This window comes from Pollicipes pollicipes, unplaced genomic scaffold (genome assembly GCF_011947565.3).
Source record: "Pollicipes pollicipes isolate AB1234 unplaced genomic scaffold, Ppol_2.1 Scaffold_7261;HRSCAF=8764_pilon_pilon_pilon, whole genome shotgun sequence".
In the NCBI taxonomy this organism is placed as follows: domain Eukaryota; kingdom Metazoa; phylum Arthropoda; class Thecostraca; order Pollicipedomorpha; family Pollicipedidae; genus Pollicipes; species Pollicipes pollicipes.
Window position 1 is genome coordinate 57932654 of NW_023597054.1, and position 25550 is coordinate 57958203.

At 58.2% G+C, this 25550-nt stretch overlaps 1 protein-coding gene across 1 annotated transcript in view; it reads right to left on the bottom strand.

Moving 5' to 3' along the window:
• Nucleotides 1-21999, bottom strand: part of LOC119111665 (dedicator of cytokinesis protein 3) — a 40256-nt gene extending 18257 nt beyond the window's left edge. The window contains exons 1-3 of the mRNA XM_037235474.1: nt 21869-21999; nt 10006-10186; nt 316-412 (exon numbers count right to left, since the gene is read on the bottom strand). Coding sequence (XP_037091369.1) covers nt 316-412; nt 10006-10186; nt 21869-21908 — 318 coding nt within the window. The 5' untranslated portion in view covers nt 21909-21999. The remainder of the gene's footprint in view (nt 1-315; nt 413-10005; nt 10187-21868) is intronic.
• Nucleotides 22000-25550: the final 3551 nt, after the last annotated feature.

Here is a 25550-nt window from a genome sequence, read left to right on the forward strand (position 1 = left end):
CGCGTGCCGCATGCGAGCGAGCTCAACTGCGCAACAGGGCGCTGCTCCGATTCGCCGCCTCGTCTTCTGAGGCCGTGCCGTCTGCGTCCTCACGCAGCAGCGGCAGCGGCAGCAGCAGAGGCGGCAGCGGCAGTCGGTCGGCCGTGTGTCCGGCCGGCCATTGTCTCAATTCTCACGTGCTCTATCGCACTGGAGAGCGTGTGAACCGATCGAGCAGGCGGCGGGCCGGGCGGCGGCCGGAGGCACGGCCGTACGCCGCACGCCGCAGGCTGCTGACAGCGGCGGCGCCGCGGGCCGACAGCGCTCGGTACTCACGATGTACAGCTGCTTCCATCGCTCGCTCCACTCCCTGAGCACCTGGGTCACCTCCGTGACCACGCTGTCTTCGATGGGCGTGATCACCTCCTGGGGCCTGAAACGACACAGCGCGCCGGTCAGACAGCATTTGGCGCGGTCGCAGCGCAAACGAGAGCCTGTTCGGCTCTCGAATGGACACCAGCTCGGCCGGCGAGGCGTGAGGAAAACTCTGGCCGGCTACAGCGACAGGCAAACCATGCCCAGGTGGCGGCCGCATAATCCCAGGCTCGGCAGGCCGCACCTAACCATGAATCAAGCAGGTGTGCCATGGCATCCGTGCATTGTTGACCGCCACAGTTTTTCGAGAGATATACGCCAATTGGTGCTGATCGGATGGTTCCGGCCCTGCACGATAAAAACAAAATGCAAAGCTTTGACGAATCTTCGAACGCCGAGGACGCGGAAAGAACGGGGCAAAACGCCAAGTCCATGAATCGCGTGCACTTACGCCGACAGGACATTGGCGGCCAATGCATCGGGGCTGCGAGGCTCAAAGGCCCAGTATGGCATGGACGACGGGTGCGCTGAACCCGACCGAATGACGGCGCAGAACCGCCGGCAAACCGCCGGACGGGAAACTGCCCGGTCACGACTCGAGCGCGGCGCCGCCGATTTCCGAGAGGCTGCGTCGTTAGCCGGCCGCGGGTGGCGCCTCCTCAGGCACGCGGCGCGCTGCTCGCCGTTTCCACGAGCTCTCGTAGGATGACGGACGCGTGCCGGCGGCGCTCGGCGCCATCGCCGGCCAGCTACGCCGGCGTGGCAGCCGCCGCGCTCAGGCCGGGCCAGGGCCGTGGTGGCCGAGCCGGCGCCGTCTTCTGGCCGCGCCGACCACGTTCTTTGGCCGCGCCGTGCTCGCGCTCGGACCCTGCTGTATCCGCGCAGACGACGTTCTCTGGCCATGCTGTGCTCGCGTCCGGACCCTGCTGTATCCGCGCAGACAACGTTCTCTGGCCATGCTGTGCTCGCGCCCGGACCCTGCTGTAGCCGCGCAGGCGGCGTTCTCTGGCCATGCTGTGACCGCGCACGGACACCCTTGCCATGGCGGGCGGCCAGCCGTATCACCAGGGGCGCCGCCGGCGGTTCCCGTCACGCGCGGGACACCCGCCAAATTCGGCACATACACACACACACACACACACACACACACACACACACACACACACACACACACACACACACACACACACACACACACACACACACACACACACACACACACACACACCACACACACACACACACACACACACACACACACACACACACACACACACACACACACACACACACACACACACACACACACACACACACACACACACACACACACACACACACACACACACACACACACACACACACACACACACACACACACACACACACACACACACGCGCGTCGGGACTCGCCCGCGCTCTGGGAAAACCTCTCGTTTGGCGCCCGCCAGTGGGCACGTGACTGGTAGTGACGACGTGCGGCACAGACCGACCGCCAGCTCAGCCGAGTCGCAGCCGGCGTGGCAACAGCGACGCGACACCGACTCGGCAGGCACGCGCCAAGGGCTCGAGCGCGCGTCGGTCGCCTCTGACAAGGCGCCGAGACTCAGCGATGTCTGAGGAGCAGGCGACACGTGGCCGGCGCCAGGCTTCAGAACGCCCGGCGACGAGACGTCACGTGCCAGAAGGGGGGGGGGGAGGGAGGAGTCACAGCGGAGTGACGCGGTGTCGTACGACCACGCGCGCCCGAGATGGATCTGCAAATCCTGATTAGGTGACCAGGTCACCACCGAGGCGGTAGCAGAACCATCTGGGGTCACGAAACCACCTAGAGAGCGATGGTGTATGACGAAGGAGCCCTGCATGGCCACACAATTCCTTCATCAGTCCGTGAATCCCACATGTCCATTAAGGAGGGCGTAGGCCGGCGGCCACCAGCGCGTATCCACGTATCTCAGAAAACACCATCAGCACCTGGCCCACGAGCGGTCACACCGCGGCCAGGGGGCGTCCCTGCCGGGGGGTGCGGTCCCGAGGCGCTGCCAGGCGCACCGTTGTCAGCCGCTCTATTTTGGCCGGCGCGTCCCCCGCCGAGCAGGGAGCGTCGGGTCCGACGCGGCCCGGCCGCCGACGCCGCCAGCTGACTCACGGCGACAGGCTCCAGCGGCGGCCTCCGCGAACCGCCGCCGCTGGCGCCGACACAAGGCGTTCGCCGGCGCTGGTGACGCGGCGGCTCCGAGCCCCGCCCGTCCTGGGAGCGCGGCCCATCGGCCGGTCTCGGTAGCGTGACGAACGGTCCACGGTACGTGGGCCAAGGTGCCGAAGTCCAGACATCCCCAGAAAATCGCGCTGCCAGCGTCGATCGGCAAGCAACATCAAAGCAAGCTCTTTCTCGGAGCCCAGTGAGATGCAGCTGGACAAACTGTCCCCCTCCAAAAAAAGAGAGCCTTCAACGCCACCTGTGCCGAACACAAAGTCTTCAGCCGTCTAGTCCTCGGAGCACAGATACCTCGGCTCTGCTGCACAGCTCAGCGGTCCAACAGCAGCTCACCGCCACGCCGCACAGCAACAGTGCAGCGCTGGACCGGTTTCGCGCTCACTTTCCATCGTCTGACCTGGCGGCCGGCGACCTATCGCGGCCGGCGCCGGGCACATGCCGGCGCGCGCGGCCGGCACGAGAGTGAAAGCGGCCGGCGAGACGCGGGCCCGAGGGAGCGCCTCACCCCGGCCGGATCAGGGGCGGCGGCGGCCAGCGGCACCGGCCGTGATCGCGGTGAAAACCGAGAGTGACGGCAGGACCTGCCGACGCCGACAGCCCGCGGGTGGGAGACGGCTGGCTGCCGCGCCAGGTCGTTTAGAGAGGCGGCGGGAGAGCGGTGTCGCCCCGAGGTTCGGGTCACCGTGTACGCGAGAAGACTGACCACTGAAGTCCGCAGCATGCCGAAAGGCTTGACAAGTTCCATTCTTTTCGGTGACGGCCTAGCCCGATACACATAAGTGCATCCTGCAGAAATAACTCTTCACACAGAGCCAGTCCACGATACAACACCGCGCACCCCGTGACGCCTCCCACCCCGCCGGCGCCACCGTCCCGTTCGATCGCCCCTGTCCCGACATCTCAATAACCGGTCCGGCCTGGCCCGCCGCTAATACACCGACTACGGCGCCATGCCGGAGGCTGGGGACGTGGCCGCCGGCACGGCGCTCGCCCTCCTCCCCCTCCCCTCCCCGGACCCCAGACGGCCCACCGGCTCTCAGCCAGACCCGGCCGCCGCCGCTCATCACAGTGCCACCGGGCTCATTACGGGCCCGCGGCGGCCGGCACGGGGCCGTGTGCGCGGGCCTGACATCGCGCGACACCCGGACCGGCCCGGGTGGAGGCGCTCCCGGCCGTGGGCAGGCCGGCACGGGCCGTCCCCTCCGCGGCCGGCACCGGCGCACGGCGCGAGAGCGACAACGCGCCGACGGGTCGCAGCAGGAAGCTGCTCGTTAGGCTGGCGCAGTGCATGGACCGCCGGGACGGGCGCCCGGCCGGCCGCGACCGCTCGGAGCCGGCGGCGGACCACCGCGGCGGATGGTCATCAGGCAGCGGCCGAGCAGACACATGGCGGGTCTCGAGATGACGGAAGAAATCCTAAACACGGCCATTAGGCCGCCATTACCCAGCGCCGCCGCCGCAGGATGGTCACCCAACTGACTACCGCTGTTCGGGATAATTCGTCATCAGAGGCGGTTTCTTTTTCGTGGCTGACTCGGCGGCTCACAGGAGTTCGTGGGTGAAAAGGCGTCGACAAACAACCGATGGAAACACTTTGGACCTCGCAGCACGGATAGCATAGATAAAGTCGTCCCATGCAATCAGTCGTAGGCGACTACACCAAAGCTGAAAGGCGGAACAATGAAGCGGCAATTTCGTCGATTTCTTTCAGCCCCGAGCAACCACTGATCTCCTCTTCGGGTCAGTGGAGCCTGGGCGCTCGCAAGACCCGCTCAACAGCTAACCCACAGGCGGCAGCCCAACACGGCCGGTCTCGCATGACTGAAACAGGACGAGGTCCAGGCGCGCCGCGGTCGGGACCAGGAACAAGCAGACTTCAGTCATGCGAAGAGCCGCCATGGGGACCAGAAACAGCGGGCTTCAGCCATGCGAATCTTCAGCGCACATGAGACCCACCGCCGCTGTCGAATCGCGAGCTATCTATAGCCCATCTCCTCGGGAGCGCGGCACGTCGTCCAGAGCGTACCAATGCCATCTCCCCTCCTTCTCATCCATCCGGTTGCGTGCGGCAGCAGCTCAGGGAAACTCGGTCCACGTGCGTCGGCCGTCCGCCGGCCATCACACGAGAAAGCCACTCCAATCCGGCTGGCCGGCCGCCCCGACAGCCGCGCACGAGTAAAAACAGAGCCCGCGCCGGCGCCGGTTTCACCGGGAGCGTCCTCGCGACGGGCACGGAGGAGCTGGCGCGAGGACCGCCGAGCCGACCGGACCACGTCCTGCGTGCCGCCGCCTGCCAGCCTGACCCGGCACGGAGGAGCTGGCGCGAGGACCGCCGAGCCGACCGGACCACGTCCTGCGTGCCGCCACCTGCCAGCCTGGCCCGGCCTGCTGGCAGAGTGCAGAGCAGAGGGGCGGAGGCACGAGAGACGGAATGAAGGGAGGGAGAGGGCGAGGAAGCATGGGGAGACGGACAAGATGGACGATAACGGCGCCAGAGGGAAGACGGCGTCTCAGCCTGCCGATCTGATCGCACCGCGCCTCCTACACGTCCTCCACATACCACCCTCGCCACCCCCTCTGGGCAGCAGCGTCTCGCCCGCGGTGCTGTGCGGTCAGGGCTGGCAGGCGTCCCACCCGCGCCGCTCGTCCTCAACGCAGGCGGCCCGGCCGGCGCCAGCGCGCGCCGCTGGTGCGGGTGACGTGGCAGAGTCATCGCGCTCAATTAGGCCCAATGGTCGGGACTGCCTCCATGAGGTCGGGGGCGCGGTGACGGCGCACGGCCGGCGCCGCCCGGTGACGCCGCTGGAGACGGCCGCGGCCGACCCTGCGCCGCGCGCGCCATCCTGCGGCGCACGAGGCCGCCATCAAAATGAAATCAGGCACGTGATATACGTGACAGTGTCGAAACCAAGGCCGTGCAAGGCAGGGCACAAACACTGCATCGTAGTGACGTCACGAAGCGGTGAAGCGGTCCTGCACACCATGCGGAGTCAACCGTGCGGAGACACTTTCAAGGTAAGCCAAAAGGCTACAATGCATCACAGCCAAAACAAAATGCAGTGACAGATGGAATCTACCTGGCGCCTACTGGTGGCAAACCACGAATCCCCTACTTCATAGAAAAATATGTCCAGATCCCGCTAATATTCTCCGAACTGCACCGTAGCCGCCTAACCGCACCGATGTGGAGTTTCTCCGAAACGGTGTCAGAAGAAACTGGCCAGTTTGCTTTACAAATTCATTCAACTTAATTCATTTTGTTCATTCATTCATTCAACACGTCCGGATATCACATCAGCCCCCACCGCGTCCAGTGCTCTTCGATCAGGCGGCCGGACACGGCATCCAGCAACAGATGCGCACAGTTCCCACATAATGGAGCGCAGCCCGGCCCTGTCCGTGACACCTGGGACGTTCAGCTGCACTTAATCATCGACACCTGCTGATACGTCACTTCTTAATTACAGGGTTGAAAGGAAGTTCGAAACTGTAGCTCGGCTTTCAGTTCGGCGGCCAACGAATGGTCGTGAAAATCGGAACGCGGCAGATCTAATCCAGACATAGAAATATGACGTAAAAGCCAATTTCAGCTGTGAGAGGGACGGCACACAACAACTCACGCACTGTCCCGCTACAAAGAAGACACACACTTCTTACCACGTCGCAAGATCAATCTGCTGAGGAGAGCCCAACAATTCGCCCTCTGGCTGAGCTGGGCGACGCGTCGAACCACGCTCGCAGCCCACCATCCAGAGCACAGCTCCCTTACAGAGCAGCGTGGCGCGGTGGACGCGGCCCCGCTCGTCTTCGGGTCACGGTGCCGGTTCTGCTTCGGCAGCCCGGCCAGTGGATCAGAGGGCAGCCTGGGTCACCCGTCCGTCTGGTGTCGACCCGCACCGGCCAGGCCCCAGCCCCGAGCCCCGAGCAGGGGTGTGGGCTGCAGCGGCCACGCGGCTGTCCCGCTCATCCGCCGGGCAACAGGGCTCGGACGGGGGCGTAGGGACAGCGGCGGGGCAGAAGCGAGAAGGGAGCACGGATGCGGGGGACGGGTCAGGCGAGGGGCCGGCCCAGACTAGATGAAGGGGTGGGGGAGGGGGTCAGACGGAGGGGAGCGCGTAATGGCGGGGCATGTGGAAAAGCAGAGGCGTCCCAGAGGACAGGCGGTACCAGAGCAGACCGTTCGGAACGCTGCAGAGCGCAGGCTTTGTGCCGGGTCGCAGCTCAGCCGCCTCCGTCGGGCCGGCGGCGTTCCGCTACGAGGCGTCTGCCAGCGGCGTCTCGTCGGCGCCAGGCCGCAAACGCCGCCCAAGGCCGACTTCATCAGCGCCAACGTGCGACAGCAGGGCGGGGGCGCGCGACGCACCCGGGGCGCGGCTGTCACGGAGCACGCTGCCGGCACGTGCGCACCCTGCGGAGGCCAGCCCCACCGGTCAGAGGCGTCTGCTCCGAGCGGCAGCCCGGCTCACGTCTCGAGCCCGAAGTCTACCGGCACCTCGGGCCTACAGAACACCGCCGAAAGTGGCGGCGAAGAAAGCGGGCGGCAGCGGCGGTGGCTGGACTGCCCCGCGCTGCACCGCCAGCCGCGCCCCGTCCCCGCCGCCGTCACCGCCACCGCGCTCAGCCGCACGCAGCACCGCTTTCCACCGGGCGCGCCAGGGTCGGCCGGAAGCCGTGCACCGGCTTCCGGCCCGGCAGTGCCGCCCAGCGCTAATGAAATCTCCTTCGCGTCATCCGCGCTTCCTTTGCGGCCGGCGAGACCGGCGACGGCGACGGCGGCGGCGAGGAGGCCGGGCTGAGCGCTGCGCGGCGGGCCGCCGGCCACACGGGCCGCGCCGGCGCGCCGGTTACGACGCATTGTCCGGGCCGAGGCCCGTGATCGCCCCGCCCGGTACTCACGTGCCGTCCGGGTCACGGGTCAGGGCTGGACTGACGTGGGACCCGTGCCAAGGCCCCGGGCGGCGCTGACACGGGGATCGAGCTAGCACTGCACTGCGCAGCACTGACACGGGACCGCGTCAGGGCTCGCGGCTGGGCTGGCATGCAGCCGGAGCCGCCGCTCTTCGGGCCGGGCGTTCGGACTGCTGTGAAACGCTGCTGCTGTGCAACGCTGTGCAGCGCAGGTTGCCGGCCATTGAGTCCATGCCGGCCAGCAGCGACATGGCATTCCCATAGCAATGCCACTGGTGCAAGGTGTGGGCGGTGTCATCACAAGGCAGCTCATCCCTCAGCCGTTTGGGTTCGGTGCGTGCATGACACCACATCTGAGCGCATTCAGTCGACATACGGCCATACGCGATGCTATATCGTGCCCCCACAGCGAACAAGCTGGAGTCTTGGCACCTGCAGAAAGTGAAACAGCGACGACAAAGATTGTGGGCGAAACTGTCGCTTTGCAAGCGGGCCCACAACTTCTAGCGTCTTGCACCAAGGTGCTAACCGTTCTATTCACTCTCGCGTAAGAGCGTCGCGAAGGTGGAAAGAAAAACTGCATCGGGGTCAATAAAATGCGAGCGCCTTTGTCGTGACAACGCCAGGAAGCGGCCAATTAGAAACAAAGAAAAACGTGATAGCTTGCTCCATATTTCCGAGCGATTTCCCGGGGCCGAGCGGCCTTTTCTCCTCGTGATAACGGTTGTCGAAATATACCAGCCACTTTCCCGAAACGAGGCAACAACAAGCCGACGAACGACCAGAACTGAGATCAGCGTCGTTGGCTGCGGATATATCGCCAACGGCGCGAGGATGTATTGCTTGAAATCGATAAATCAACAGCCCGCCCCAAAGGGAAAAAGACCGAAAAGCGCCAGGAAACCAAGAGCGCAACCGCGCTTACCGCGGCTGACATGCCATCGGAACCGGCCGCGCGGAGACCGGCCTCCGCCATTAGCGGCGTCACAGCGCAATGGAGACGACAATTCCGACCACCGCGACGCCACGGGCTCGTCGTCGGCGACGGCTGGCTGTCCCGCCGTCGGGTCGGCGGCCGGGTCAGCGGCGGCCAGGCTCCGGTGACGTCACGCCAGGCGTGAGCGCCGCCGGGCGGGGCCGGCTCACGGCTGTTCAGTTCGGACGGCGTGTGGTCATGCGTCGCCGGCGCCGTTAGCCCGCGTAACCACTCGTGAAGTGAGGCGGCGCGGCGCCGGACGCGCGCGCGCGCCGTTCCCGTTTGCGGCGCGCGGCGGCGGCGGCGCGGGAGGAGCGGGGCGGAGTGCGGGCGCGGCCGGCGCGCCGCAGACCGCCGGCCGCGCCTCGGCCGGCGAGCTGAGAACGCGCGCCGCATCTGTGCGTCTGAAGAGCCGAAGAGAACGGCGCGACGCGTCACTGGGCGGGACGGGACGTTCCTCAGACCGGGTAGAGGCGGATCCCGACTTGAGGCCCACTGCGTCTGACGACCATCCCACTGTCAGCGCGAGCTGACCGACCGTGCGTCATCGGCCCTTCACTGCGCTGCCCCTGGTGGCGTCTTCTGAGCGCAGAGCACCGAGCCGAGCGTGGGGAAGCGCACGGCGCGGTGTTACCCTGTACCGCCTGCCGTACCCGCCGCTGAGCGGACGCAGGTCGGGTGAGGTGCCGCTCCCCGGGTCCGCGGAGGCTGTGCCGGGCTGCTGCGCCAGATGTCGGAGGCCCGCCGACAGATGGGTCGACCCGTGCCGGCGCTTACCGGCGCGTCCCGCCCGGGGCGGCAAGGCACTGCGAGCCGCGCCCGGTCGGAGATGGCAGCCCTCCACCGGCCGGGACATCCCGGGCAGGATGGCCCTCCACCGGGCGGGATATCCCGGGGAGGAAAGCCCTCTACTAACCCGGGGCATCCCAGGAAGGACGGCTCTCTACTAACCGGGGCTATTCCAGGGGCGATGCTGCCCGTTACGCTGGGTCCAGGCCGTGTCCGTGGACTTGGGCAAGTCGACTTGAACCCAGAGTCGGTATTACTTCGAGCGCTGTCGGCGACCACCAGACAGTGCTACCCGCGACGACCCGCTCCCTGATCGCCCTCAGAAGCAGCAGCACCTCACCCGCGGCAGCTTGACGCTGTCGCGCGGACCAAAGCTCGACACCGCTCTGCGGCCCAGGAGCCGCAGGAGCACGGGTGTGACAGGCACTCCGGAAGACACTGGCTGGACCAGATCGGTTTACATGATATTGACCAGACACTCTATACCGAGCTACCTTGTTGGTTACACATGTAGTGCAATCGTATTATAATGATGCTGGCAATAACGTTTGCGACGTTATGCACGCATTTCGGCGCTGTTGGCACATCATCACATCACATCACATCACCATCACCATCACCATCACCATCACCATCATAATCACAATCACCATCACCGACCCCACCCTGCAGCACACTTCGAACCGCCAACCTTCCCACACTGAGACGAGCCTTGTTCAACGAGCATGCGGTGATGGGCCGACTGCTTCCCCACACTCACCCGTCTGACTCGACCAGGCATGGCTTCATCTGGATGTAGGAAGCCGGGAAGAGGCCGCGCCGGCCGCGCTGGCGCACCGCGTAGCCGCGCAGCCAGCCGGCACACTCCTCAAGCACGTGCACCGTGTCACCCACGCGCAGCGGCAGGCCATGGCGCACACAGCCGGACCAGTTGTACACGGCTGCAACGGAGGGGACGGGTCAGGGGGACGCTCAGACTCAGAGAGACGGAACAGGGGGACGCTCAGACTCAGAGAGGCGGAACAGGGGGACGCTCAGACTCAGAGAGACGGAACAGGGGGGACGCTCAGACTCTGAGAGACGGAACAGGGGGAAACACACTCAGGGAGACGGAACAGGGGACGCTCAGCATCTGAGAAACGGAACAGGGGGACGCTCACTCAGGGAGACGGAACAGGGGACGCTCAGACTCTGAGAAACGGAACAGGGGCACACTCACTCAGGTTGACGTAACAGGGAAATCTCACAGCCAGAGAGTCGGAGCAGGTCCGCACGTTTCCTTCGACGGGTGCCGGTTCCGGGGACAGGGCGTACGGCTACAGCCACACCATACGCGAATGAACGTGAGACGTATACCTTCCGGACGAATCGCACTTCATGACAAATGAGGTGGGATACGCGTAACACGACAAAACACCGATAAACCATTTTTTGGCAAAACACGCTCAGGCTGAAATCGAGGAAAGTATGGACCCTATGCCCATGATAGAGCTTAAAGTCGCCTACAGAGCACAGTACTACCCAAACAGGAAAATGAGTGAATCCATTCTTATCAAAAGTCGGCGAACAAATCTTAACATACAGGGCTCATCATGACCGATTATGCGAACGTGATGTGTGCCTTTATGTGTGATATGTGCTGGCTTAAAATCGTTTACATGTGTTAGTGACGCCTGACGCGTGATGTGCCATACCTGTTCAACTGAAATTTCTGCATGTATAAATGATGTACGATGTGTGATGCCTGTTAACTTCAACTCGCTTGCATGTTTGAATAAAGCGTGATGTGTGATGCCTATTTGCTTGAATTCGTTTGCATGTATACGTATGTTCGCGCGTTGTAATTCTTAGGTAGGCACTGTATCGTGGTAATGGCTGGTAATCGCTCTTCCTCTAATCACCCGAATGTTGGTGTCCTGTAAAAAAACTGTGGCTTCCTTTAAAAAAGAAAAATGAAAACCGAGCAGGATCATCGGCAGGGAATTTTTGATTCACTTCTGCTATTGTTTCGATAGAGGCATGTCGCCGAAATATCAACCCAACTGTATCTCCATTCTCCTGGTTTTTCTCTGAGAAATAAGGCCAATACTACCGTCTTATCGATGTGAATAATGCTCCTCGCTAATGCACTGAACAACTTCCGTTATTTAGAAAGAAAGCAGAGTTTCAGTGCAGTCATTGCCTAACGTAAAACCAGACAGACGCCGGCCTTGCGTGCACTATACTGCAACAGTCGTTTAGGGTATTGAGTAAAAACGGCATCAGCTCCACCTTGTTCGTCTTCACGGGATGAGTTACAGCCCCTTCCCGTCGTAATACACGTTAAAAAAAAATATCTGAAAGTTTCTACAGGCGTAATGTAAAAAAATGCCTGCACAAGTTCTCGGGTTACCTGCAGCTAAAATATGTGCCAGCCCAATTCTGGACAGACAGGACGCGAAAGGCACGTCGAAAAGCGGACTGGGGCTGCCTGCACTGTCAGCTACAGCAGACCGTCGTGAGTGACACGGTCTGCTCGCCACTCCATCCGGTCCATATCCGGCCCTCAGTCCCCTCACATCCAGTCCATGCCCAGGCCCTTAGTTCCTCCGCACACCCAGAATACGCTAGGCAGCATGACGCAGCCCGTCACGCACGGCAAACACAACCCAAGGCCGCGTCAGGTCTGACAGGACCTGACAAAATCGACCCCCATTCAAAACAAGGAGCGCACGACGGGGGCCAATCACGGCGCTTTCTTACGAGCTGAGGGAGACCGGACCTCGGAGGGGACCGCGGACCAATCCTGCGGCAGGCGTCGACAAACGGCTGGGACCGTGCAGACCGCGAGGCGACCATGCTCACACGGCAGCGCTCGCGTGCCTGCAACAGCCTGCTCCGAAAGGCTCGCGAGTAGAAAACGGATCGTGGCTCTCAGTGTCACCGCGCGGAGCATTCGTGTGTCGGTCCCCGGCACGCCAATGCGAAGTGGCTCCCACATATTTGGAGGTCTGAAGGGAGAACAATGCGGCTGGGGTGGGCGGCCGAGCTGGGAATGGAGGCGGAAGTGAAAAGAGACGGGCGGGGAAACGGGAAGAAAAGCAGCACGATACCGTTGCCAGTTCAGGGGGAGCGAATCGGCCTCTCCTACAACGATATAGCACCAAAGCGCAGCAACTTCTTCTGGCTACCGCCCATTTCACCCTGTCGATATCAGTAACAGATCGAGCAAATATGCCGGCAGCGCAGGCGCAAATAGCCGGCCAGGGTTGCGTGCGTGTTGTCCCAGTTCATACGCCTGACATGTCCAAACCCCGGGACCCGAGTCAGCCTCGCAGCCCGTCCCTCCGTGGGCTCCACGCCGCCCTCATGGTGCAAGCGTTGGGGAGGGAGGGTGCTAACACAGGGCGCGCCTGTTCTTCCGCTCGCCGCCAGCGCCGGCGCGCTGGCGACTTCCGGCCGCCTGGGCCGAGTTAAACATCCGTCCCCTCGCCTCCACCGCTACACACGCACACCGTCGCCCCGCTCCGCTCTGCCCCCACAGCGCGTGGCGGCGGCCACCGCCCGGCCGCAAACCGGCCGTGCGGTGTGCGCGCATGACAGTGGCACCGCCTGACACCCGTGCGGTGTGTGTGCATGACAACGTGACACCACCTGACAGCCGTGCGGTGTGTGTGCGTGGCACAGTGCCGCCGCCTGACAGCCGTGCGGTGTGTGCGCGTGACACAGTGACACCGCTTGACACTCTGACAGGAGACAGCCCGATGTCGAGGGGGACGCACGCGGCGTGGTTGCGCGCTACCGGGCACTAGGCCGACCGGACCCATGGCTGGTTCCTCTGGGCAGGGGCGGGGGAAGGGGCGGCAACATAATTTCATTTGGGGGCAGGGGGAGAGGACGCACAACTCAGTATTTGCACTTTTAGAGCGCCACAGGCGCTGGAAATCTCTTGCGTGATACATAAGAATTTGGCATGTTTTCAATCTCCAGGCACAATTTTGATGGTCGACGTTTATTCACGTGCATATTGACAGCTAAAAATGCGAAAGGTTGGCAGGTGGTGGCTCTGGCGTTCCCCGACTGTTTTTAATACCCCTAGTTGGAGCACCGTCCGACAAGCTAGGTCATCAGGCACGATACTTCTAGCCTGGCTAGGTCATCAGGTGCGAACCGAGCGAATGACCGGGTCATCAGGCGAGGACGGACCGGGGTGACTGGAAGTCTGCACGCCTGGGACGATGCGTCCATCGGACGTGACCCGACCTGGCGAGCACCGCCATCGGCCGCCGGTCGACCATGGCTCGTCAACAGACGCCAGCCGCCGGTCAGCTGATGTATCCTGCCGCCGGAGCAGGAGTGATTCGGGGAAGGCCCGATGCGGCGGGGAGCGATGTTGTCTGCTACGGCGGAGAAGGCTTAATGCAGCCATCTGACCAGCACAAATGGAAGGGATGTTACCATGTGCGCATTGCTGCCAGAGGGTGGTTTATTTCAACCCAAAATTAGGAAGGAAGTCGCAAACAAAGAAGAAAGGTCAGAAGCAGTCAGCTGTTCAGCAGACACTGTCTACCGAACAACGGCAGTGTCCGCACGGTGCAGGCAGCGTGAGAGCGTGCCCGCGTGCCAGTGCGGACCGCGTCGAGAGGGCGACGCCGACCGTCGGGCCGCACCGTCGTGTCGCTGGTGTCGCAACTGACCGTCCAGCCACACCGGCCGCGGCGGCCAGCGCGCGTCGCTCGGCCAGTTTCGCCGGCTCGCGAACGTCGGAGCATCGCTGGGACCGGGGACCAGAGAAAGTCCGCCGGCCGGTGGAGTCGTGACGTCACCGCTGAGCTGCGATGACGTCATCCGACGGCTTCACGACACTTTAACCGCCCCCCCCCCCCCCGTCCCCAGCCTGGCTGGGTCCCTACAGGTGTGCGCAGGAGACACGGCTATTTTTCAAGAGCGGCAAAATCGGCGTGCGAAGCAATGCAACATGCTCCCTGCTGGAACTGCGCCACAGTTTGTCACGATCTAGGCGAGTGGCACGAGAGCGGGCCGCCTCATCACGATTCATGTCCAGCGCCTGCTCGCCTCTCGAGCCCGCCAATAAGCGCGCCCGTCACATCATGGCGGCGTCATCTGATCCCATCAGTGGCGCCTGCCGGGGGCCAGATGAGGCGCGCCCCGCACGCGACGGAGACTTCGCACCGAGCTGGTGATCTGGTGACAGCGCCTGCACGCCGTCGTGACCGTCGGTGGGCGGTTACCACCTCGCGCCACACTGTTCGCTGTGCGAGCAGCGTCACAACATGACTGCTGCCGAAGCATGATGTGATGCTACCAAGGGTGTCAGTTTCCTATTCAGTTGCGGAGGTGTCGGCTCCCCGCCCCCTTCCCCCCCCCCCCCCCCAACTCCACCCATCCACCGCTGAGAATAAATTTGGACGAAGGCGGAGAGAAATCCATTTGTTGGCATGTTCTGAGGATAGCTTTTGTCAGTTGAGATGATGAGGGGTTTAAGTTGCACCGACTTCTGAGGTCATTTTGCGCCCATGACAGTCAAGTGGCTACAGAGGTGTATAGATGGCTGTAAATCCTACGCTTGTGAAAAATGAGAACAGCTGTTCCGTATCACGCATACGAAAATCGTCGCCAATGAGGTCCAGAAAGATAAGACCTGCGACATCTTGTCCGAAACACAGTGCCGCTTTTCGCTGAGCTCTGGGCAATTGTGAATAACGCATCGAACCGTAAGCGGCGCATCGCAACGCAGACAATGGAGACGCTCTCCACCGTAGAAAAGGTATCCATCCAAGCGTCGCGTGCGTGTGGCCAATTCGTTCCCTGCTGAGGCCTGCCTTGCGTCTCACCCTGCATGAGCTTGACGGCCAGGGACCCCACTGTGGCTTGGTCACCTTTAACTTATTGCTCACGGCGGCGTTCCAGCACCGTGGCCATTTCCCCTCCACATAGGTCGCGATGGCAGGGCGAGCTTCCTCGCCGGCGAGGGTAAAGAGCGGGTGCAGGTGCGCGCGCTGCCCGTTTTGAGGCCGTGCCAGCACGCTGGTTACCTGCGATACCTGCATGGCTCGATATCGAACACAAGACGACAGGTTTGCCCGCAAGATCTAGCGCTGCCAGGCGAACTAAAATATCCCGCAGAATTAAAGATGAGCTAAAGCCTCTCAGGGCCAACAGACTGCTAAAAGAATGGGACATGACCATGTGTGACTTGTTATCACCGACCTCGATGACGCACAGGGCTTAAACAATTGCGACGAGCTCGGACGTTTACACTGAGGCGTATTTCGGTAACGAAAATGACTGGGCGGCTTGGCCATTTACAAACGCGGCGCCAACGCCCACCTTCGTTTTGGAGCCACCGGTATATGTGGCTTGGAAGCCCACAAGTAATGCAATATGCTGCCAAGCCCTCGACCTAAAGCCGCCTGGGACCGCTCTCCGCCTGCCCATGCCTGAAAGCCCAACATCCTTTTTTGGTAAAATTAGCTCTCACGAAGGCGCCGGTACGGGACGCGACCTTAACACAAAAACACAAACCAACGTCGCTTCCTCGGAACGGTCCCTCCATTCGAACGTCAAATGGAATGGCGCATGGCCTTCGCTTACTTTTAAAACATGCTTTGTCACCGCGTGCAAAAATGACTGTGAGCCGGATGGCTTCGAAATTGCTTCAGCTTGCAAAAGTGTTGCATGCCAAGAATTTCCCTCCTCAGTGCCAACGGCAGTACATTTATTTCCATCACAAGTCTAGCTTTTGATGATGTTTTGAAGGCTCCGGCCACTATGCGTGATGCCGTAGAACGCACAGTGCAAAATAAACGTTTCCATGAATCAGGCGCGCCGTCATAAATAACACATCCGGGGTCAAGTTTCCAACGCATGAGTGACGGTGCAGCAGTGACAATGCTTTCCTGTCAGCGCCATGATGTTGATGTTGATGTCGATGTTGTTGATGCCATCCAAGATGTTGCACACACCTACTTTAATATGCTCAATTAACACTTGTCACGAAGGGGTTTCAAAGGTGATCTATACGTCAGACGATTATCAAAACATAGGCCCACGGAGCGGACATTGGATTCGTTCGGGACAGTCTGGCCGTGCAGCTTTGGGGCCAAGGCAGGGCATAGTCTGCGGCGTCTGCACAACAGCACGGCGACTGTTTCCGATGTCGAGAAATAAAATCTGTTTCGAAAAGCCTTTCGTTCCAGGCTGGTCACGGCCATTGGCGATCGACGCTCTGGAAGAGCAAAGTTTGAGCTTTCGTCAGTTTTCAATGCCAGCCCGAAGCTCATTTTGAGAAAGCAGCCTCTGAACGACATGCAAAGAAAAACAATCCCTCGCGGAAGAGTAATGACCTAGGTTCCAGCTCGTTTTTGACACATCAAAACGTCGTACCAGCCGAGTGAAAATGTATTTGCTAACATATTTGCTTTCTGTTTCGGGAAGCAGAAGGAAGACAGGTCGCGAAACAAAAGGGAAGCAATAAAAAACGCCATAAAGAAGACGAGCCACAGGAGAAAGTGCTTTGCGAGGAACCGAAGGCGTTCAGGAAGACGATACTTTCGATCGGCACGCAAAAGGAACAGTATGCCATAAAAAGGCTACCGGAGGAACACGCGTACCGCTCGACTTTCCAATGGCCTCCGGCGTCACCGCCGTGCGACGGTCAAGCGAAATAGTCGCCAGTACCGGCAGCGACGCTCCTGACAGGTCGCCAGCACCGGCAGCGACGCCCCAACCGGTCGCTAGTGCCGGCAGCAGCGGCCCTGACCGGAAGCCACTCACCCAGTGCTCCTCTCACGTCTGCCCCCCCCCCCCCCCTCCCCCGACAGACACCGGTCACGTGACAACGCCGGCGGGCATCCGGGCGAAGGTAAACAGCGCGGTCGTCGGAGGTGGCGGCGGTGGAGGTGCGGGGGCCGGGCGCGCTCGTCTGTTATTTCCGCCCCCGCCGAGATGAGGGCTATTTATTGGTGCATCTGGCGTGCACGTGCGCCGGCAGCGGCGGCGGCGGCGCCAGAGACCGCAGCTCCCGCGGTGACACATGAGCCGCGGCTGCCGACGGCGCCCGGCCGCTCAGCCGCAGCAACGCGAATAACCGGGGCCAGAGCGGGCGGCACCGGGCAGGGCATCGGGGCGGAGGACATCGGTCCGGGAGAGAGAGCGCAGGAGCGGTGGTGAGCGCCGAACGGCGACTATTCGCGCCGTCAGTTTGGCAAACCCCTGCAGTGTGAAGCCTCGGAGCAGCTGCAGGGGGTTTGAGTGCCGGCTGGCAGCGGCGCTGTACGGCCGCCCGGGCCGAGCGAGAGCTGAGACACTAAAGGCATATGTTTGCTGTCGTCGATACATTCCGAAACTTGCATGAACGTGACATTCGGCGCATGTCACAACATCCCAAATATCAAACAACTGCTTCAAAAATGAATTCTGGGTTAATTCGATGTTCCAATAGCATCCAAAACGGATTGGCATCGCGGAGAATAATTTCCCGGTAAATTAAAATGGATCGTGGCTTCAAGCAGGTCATTCTAAACATTCGACAAAAGACCCTAGATTCGACAAGATCCGTTAGCAACATGCGTTAGAGAATTCCTCATTTCAAGAGAAACAAATCAAAGCTTATGGAAACCTTTGACCATCATCGCCATTTCAAACCTACCAGATGTCAGAAAGCAATCTGTCCATTCTGAGCAGATCGTAAAAGCATACCTCAAGGACCGTGTGTGCGAAAAGCCAATTCAAGTGAAGGAAGCGGGAAGCTAGTACGTATGTTTCTGAGGCCTTGATGTTCAGACATGAACGTGACAGAGCTACCGCAATTTGTGCAACTGCTCGTGACAAAAGAAATCCTACAGCCTGGAAGATCCTGACACAAAATGACAAGGATCTTGGATCCTCCACTAACACCGGGCCAGACAAATGAGACCCCGACACTGGGTCGATCCGCGTGACCTGCGTGCATGTCTTACGCCCATCGGCTGCAGTCGGCCTCGGTGAGCGGGCGACGGGCGGCGGTCCGGATCGTCGCCGCAGCGATCACATAACATGAAACGTGATAATAACAAGAGCGGCCCGCTGTCAGAGCCCCCACCAATCATCCAGGTTGGGACGCATGCTGCCTCTTGGTGTGATGAATCATCACAGGAATCGGACGCCGGATTACACAAAAACGTACCCCATCTGAATAATCGCCTTTACAGCCGGGGGAGCTCCGTCAGCCTTGATAAGGCTGTTGTGGTTTTATTTAGTCCATGCACTGTCATGATCTTGAAAGATTGTTCTCAACATTTGATTGCCTCCTCAGAGGGTTGCAGCTCCTGCTTTTGCTTTTGCCAATCTGCATAGCTTTTGCGCACAGCTTAATGCTTTTGTCATCCCGACCTTTCATGAACATTAACGGCTTTGTTGAGCATTTTCATCGAATCTTGAAGATTTAACGCTGATTTTGTTGTGCAATATAGCTATGCATAAGCCTATTGCACCGCGGACCGCATTTCAATGCTCCCTCTATGACAATGGTCCCTCTAATGACAAACAGCGGAAAGTCAGGTGTCAAGTCACCGGTTAAGGACTCAAGACAGCAGATTTAGTCAGCAGACCGCAAGCATCTCTTGCCAAAGATGTGCTGCGCTGCGTTGACCGTGCTACACTGGCCGCAACGCAGAAGGCAAGATCTCGCATCACATGAAAGGAACCGTCATTTAACACGGGAGCGCACATCCCAGCACACAAACATCTCAGCAGTTACAGGGCACCACGCAGCGGCGCGTGCCGCACAGTGCGCTGCTGACCACATTGTAGATCGGTCACACGCCTCGGACCCTGGTCCGTTAGCACACGTCTCGGCACCCTCTGAAAGCTCGGCGCGTCGGCTTTGTCTGGCTTCCGGGCAGCAACGCGGGTGGGGCGAATATGATGCCGCCGTCCGCATGGGCAACTCATTGGCTGAAGTGTTCATTTCCGCTGAAGTCGAGCACGGGATCCGCAATCATTTCAGATTTGGCGCCAGATCTGGAGGCGGGACCGGCGGTGGTCGCCCCGTTCGCTGAACCCGACACGGAACTCAAGACCTAGGCCTAGGCCGGCCTACGGGCGGTCCGGCTGGGCAGTGAACAACATTTGCGCGGGACGGGTAAGGGCGAATGGTGCAGGAACCGACGAGCACCAGTTACATCTGGAGGCGGTAGTCTACAAAATCAGTATACAACAGTGCATGCCAGTTGTGATATGGACATATATACCCAGTATGGCGTATGCGATTGCCAGTCTCCCTTCAAGCATGTATTCATCTGTGACTCGCCTAGATTTTTGCACAGCTAAGGCTGTTTATTGTCCAAATGTCCAATTCAAACGCAACTTGAATCGGTGGACGTGGCCATACCCGTTGGATCTTAACACCCCATGTCGATGGTCCTTCAATGACAACTGCAGGGAATGTTCCTAAGGTGCATTTTGTTTACAGACAAGCTCCAAAAGACGCCTGACTCAGTTCCAATTCGAGAAATAACGATGACGCACACAACGCGTAGAGCATACCCAACGTGCATTGCAAACAGGTCCGGTATCCATTCCGAAAAGGCAAAGGGCGGCGACTCGACGTTTCAACATAAGCCTACAGTATGTGTGGTAGGCCTTGACCAATCGACGCACTGCAGTTTAAAACGTATATCCCATCAGAGTATGCGTCAAGAGTTGCACACTTTGTAGCCCTACGGCGGGAGGCATTCAGCATATGTTGCAGACAGCACGTTCTGTAGCAACGCTGCGAGCCGGAAACAGCTCGCACTGGTTACATCGTGTCTGTCGGGGTACGTGGCGACAAGGTCTTGAGCGCCCGATCACGCGGTGTGTTTCAACGATAAGCTTTGCAGGGTTCGCGGAAGTTTCCGTGACTTGTCGCGGACAATGGAGTAGCCAAGGAAACCAAGCAGCTACGTAACCCAGCGGCAATACGCCTTAGAGTAGTATGGCACCTGGCATGACGTGGGACGGGCAAAGCGATCACGTTTGTCAACGTTATCGGTACATAGTAATACCGAAGCCGACACGGAAGTACCCAAACACCTTCCGGAATCAATGTAGATGGAACCTACCGATACACTGGAACAGGTGAAAGGACATACCGTTGGAATGTCTCAGACGTGTTCACAAATCCCTCGAAAGTTGCCCGATAGGATGCATAGCTGCAGGTGGGCATGCGTTGGCATTTCGGAAGACGAAACCTTTTAGAGTTACCGCATCTATATTTGTGTATAAATCCGCTCTTGAGATCTACTATCAATAAAAAAATCCCACAAACCGACAAATCCATTGCGTGTGCTCGGGTGCACGCGCTGATTACGCAATTCGATCTATGGTGGCAACAACACAGCACTTACATTTCCGTCTCCATTCAACAAACTCGCTTCTGACGTGCATGAGATGGGGCGATTAAGCTACGTCATTAATATTATTCCAATAATATCGTAATGTTGTAGGAAGCCGAATCCTAATCAAAAGCATCTAGCATGTAAATGTATGTGTTCTATGGACCATGACACCATGAGGTCATATCATGGTTCAATCCATTTTTTTGCGGAACTTTAAACCTATATGGTAGTCGAGGAAGGCAATCGATTTGAAGAAGGGATTTTAGCCCACACACTTTTTGAGACGTTCTTTGGTCACTGCAAACAACTCGAAGTGTTGAAGCACATTGATCTGCCCACTGCACTGCCCCACCTTAAGGAGCGGCAGATATGCACGCAAAAAGCCATGAAATAGAAACCATGACCATGGGCTGGCTGGGTCTGGCGGCCCGGCCCCGTTGGCTTGCTGGGTTAGATCCGTTTAAAATCTTTAGCGCTCATATCAGGGCTTACATGAAGGAAAACACACTAGCGGTGGATTAAGAATACGTGAATCTGGGAGCCAGCCCTTCGCCGAGACTCTGCCCGCACAAGGACCTTCCTTCTCCTCGGACTGCGTGCGGGCGCTCGGACGAAGTTTGCCAGGGGGCGCTTGGCGCCACCCATAGACGGCTGACAGGTGTATGCAGGCTGCCCCGGAGGAACGTGGCGGCGCGGCGTGTCGGATGCAGCGACTACGAGGACAGGTCTTACTCGCAACCCACACACGCAGCTATAAAGTCTGTAGTACGAGCCCCCAGATTAGAACTGTTAAATTTGTTCCAACTATCACCTTGTAAGTTGTTCATGAATAGGCGTTGGCGCTGTGCTCGAGAGAAAAAACAACTGTGGTTAACACGCCCAATACACAATAAAACGGCGCAAACAAAAGGGCCCATGCTCAAAACTTTCTTTGAAAAGGAATGAGCCAACAAAGAAATAGGGTCAAGCATATGCTGACTTAAGCAATACCTAAGATTTCAACAGCACACAGTTAAGGCGTCACAAATGCAAACGCATGAGGAAATATACAGCAGCTTTTTTTACAACCACATACTAAATGCCACACAAACATGACCTGTGGTGCCCACATATTCAATCCGTCCTTAGATATAACTACAAATGGAAAACCTGAAAACGAACATCAAGTACTTAAGTCGCCTCGATCCAAACAAAAAGACGAGTAAGTCAATGAGAGCTCAGGTATAGACATCATGTGACAAATTATCATGACGTCAAACTTACCTACGCCCAGTTTTTGCTCTGTTCGCTTCTTCCACATCATAAGCTACATGTAAGGACTCAGAGAAACACCCTACATATTCCGCACACACAGCACCGATCCCACACTGCCGGCGCACCCACACACCATGACTATTGGCGCTCAACTGAATCAACAGCTCAGTATCGTTTGGTGGTTGCCAGTCCGTAGCAGCTGTTTGGTAGGAAGTCTATCTGAAAACAATATCTCCGTCAGTTTTTAAGTTTTGTATGGAAACTGCGCCATTTGAACACCAAATTAGGGAGTGTGTTACTATCTGCGACCGTGTGTGAGTGAAAGTATTTTGTATTACATTTTCATGTGCTATCATCTTACTTCCCACTAAACTTAGTTTATTTTACGAAACCACGGAGCACTACCGTCACCTGGCGTTACAATTGTAAGCTTTAGTTGAACGCCCGATGAAAATGGGAGCGGGGCGCAAGCATAAATAGAGGGCGCTTTATGACGCTGCAGCTGGTGACCAGCGGAGTGGTGAGGGGTGTCAGAACTTGACGTTCAATGCATAATCTAGGTGTCCTAAGCTGTAGCTTGGGGGGGGGGGGGCTAAACACAGACACGTGTTCGCTTACTGAGAGACTAACTCAATGACTAAGTCTACCATTTTGACGCCAGACTCATTCGAAAGGTCTTGGAAGTCTGCTTTAACCCTAAACCCGTTAGGGCCGAAGCGCCCTGATCAGATAAAGCGGCTCATTGGCAGCCAAGGGATTTTTGATCAAGCAGATGGTTCTGAGCGGGAAATGTGACCCTGGAACGACCAGAGAGCCCCTGAGTAGTTCCGGGGCTCTCTCAGTGTCCAAAAGCGACTTTTCAACACCAGGGAGGTCCTAAGCAACCGTGTAGTTTCTAAACGACCAGAATGTAACATGACCTTCTTTTCATGATGATGATGATAGTCAGATTCGTTTTACCTGGTGCTGTCTGGAATCTCATTCTGGAAAAGAAGCTTGTTTACTGCATTCAGTGCGGTCCTTTTTCTTCGCGCGTTTGTGTCAAGTTACGTCCTACTATGGGGCCTCTGGGTCTCCCGGATCTCCCCCTTTGCATCCTCTGGATCTTTCCCTCACCACATTTTACGTTGACTGGGACCCGGGGCTGGACACCCCCGACCACTGCGGGATCTCAAGCCGAGCAGAGAAAAAACTAGAGAACGTAAGTACTGAATGTATGCATATATGTATAACATCTGAAATGCTTCCATGCTATGGCTGTGGCGGATCTACGTCGTAGAAAGTCACCTTAATCTAAACTGACCAGTTGAGCAGAGAAGCTTAATTTCACGCCGATAAATCTTTATCTATATATCATACCAATCCTAAGATGTAAACGCCACAAGATACACGAGTTATGGAGGCTACATCACACACCTGTGCTCCCGGACAATTCTTTAAAGTGAACAGCGATCTGCATGAAGTAACTGCAGTTGGCAGACCGTACCATGTGACTGCAGCACGGTACTGGAACGCTCGCTGAGAAGAATTCTGTACATTTTAGTAAATTAAATTAAATTTTGCTCGAGTAACACTTATTGATATATGTAGCTAAGCACATCATTATTGACCACACTTTCCACATGAGATCGAGACCTGCCTGTTCACCGGACATACAAGACTGTGAACAACGCATCAGCCGTTGCTATGCGCTGCAAGGTCTGCACCGATAACTTACGTGTAAACAAACGCTCTTCGCCTCTCGGCCGAGTAGGCTCCGGTCGTGGCGTCATAGGCTTAGAATGGGCCCACCCTGAACTGAGGAATGGACTTCCATTGGCTTATGAAGAATGGGGCTCAGTTCGCTACTGTGCCTGTCGGCACGACAGGCATTGCTCGGGGCGTGCTCTATCGAACGCCGTGCCCGAGCAGTTGCCAACGGCGACCGCATGGAGACCGTGGCCGGTGCCTGGAAATGGCGTGCGGCGCGGGCGTCTGTCCAGCGACATGTTCGACCGACAGCGGCGTTCTAGCGTCTAGCGCGGCTGTACCGGCTGGCACCGGGGACCGGTGGCCGTGGCTGGGTTGCCGCGCTGTGCAAGAATCGGCGGCAGCGATTGGTAGCGAGCAGTGGTTTCATCGTTTTTCAGACCCGGGTTTGGTATTCATGTAGCTTTGCTATAGCCACTTTATATTCGGACCTTAGCTCTGGATGTCCTGTCGGATGTCATGAATGCATGCATCTGTAATCAAAACTGGTTAGAATTCAAGTTGCGCAATCAGTGGTGTCTAGCCTATTGCCCCGTTCTCCATTTTTCACCGCGTCGTGGAATGCCTCGTTCCATGGCTTTGCTGCGATTTCACAACCGATTACAGCGATCTCTTTTACCTGGATCCCAATGAAATGAATTGTCCTTTCCTAACTTCTATTTTTGGATCTTGTGCTATGCTGTTAACATTCATTTTTACCACAGGCAGATCTAATAATAGTTCGTGGAAGACAGGTTAGGTTGAGGCAGAACAGCGGCCTCACCCCCTGGAACCACCAGGGCCCAGACGCGAAAGTAGCATTTCTAAACTATATGAAGTAGCTCAGCACCAAGGCAAGTATGGTTAGAACATGAGATAACTATATGCTGGTCATATTTCCAAGCACTTTAGCAACTTTGTTAAGGTTTGCATCGCAATCATAATGTTAAAGCTGCCGTTCAATGCTTCTCAAAAGACGCTACAATGATAGCGGCGTGCGTACGATTTAGATGAGGAAGCGTGAGATGATCGTTGGGGGCCAAGTTCATATGCAGGACAGAGAGCTGTAACAGCCGGTAGAATGTTGACACAATAATTCACCCCGAAACCTAGTGTCCGCCCGTACTTCGTCCTCTCATTCTGCCTTCTTAGATTTTGGCTGGTCTTGAAAGCTGATCTTACCTCACCTCTGGCTCATAAACGTCACCAAAGTTTTAGGATTTCGGGCAAGCCGGCCCGCCGAAGACCTGACTTAGTTTCTAAGTATGACTCCTGCTCGCATTTCAGGCCTTTTATTTCGCGATCAGCGAAAAAAGAAGACAAATTAAGAAGACATTGCGATAGCTGTTCAAAAAGCTGACCGCCTTAAAGCAGTCAACGAAGGGTCGCAAATCTTCAGCGCCAGCGGACTGTGGCCGCTGAATTCCGAAGTGTTCTCGGACGACGACTTCATGGGGCCACCCATGACTCAGGGGCTGGAACAAACTTCAGATTCAGGCACGGGCGGTGACAGCATGCTGCGGAGTGCCACAGACGGCACGACAGTGAAAAGGTGCAGAGTCGGAGTCCACTTCACCCGCACCGACAGTGGCGTCAAAAGCAATGCTCAGTTGTGTAAAACATAACCAGCCTGTGGCCGGTCCCAGCGGCATTCAGATCGTTCACAGTCTGTCCCCGTTGACGAGGGCACCAAAACTCAAGCGCACACAGCGACAGCAGACATGCGCTGTGGTAACCTCTTCGCCATACAGAACGGTCGCTTCAGAAATCACCGCCAAGACAAGAGTCAGACTCTGGGAAGCAGGGTAAAAGCGGTACCGGAGAGCGTGACGCGTGGAAATGGTGACGGAGTGTTGACAGAGAAGCAAGGCGATGTACACACTAGTTTCTTCGTCTATTGTATGCCGTGCCACCTGTCTTGCGAATCCTGGATTCAGTGCACGAAGTGCTCAACATGGGCATG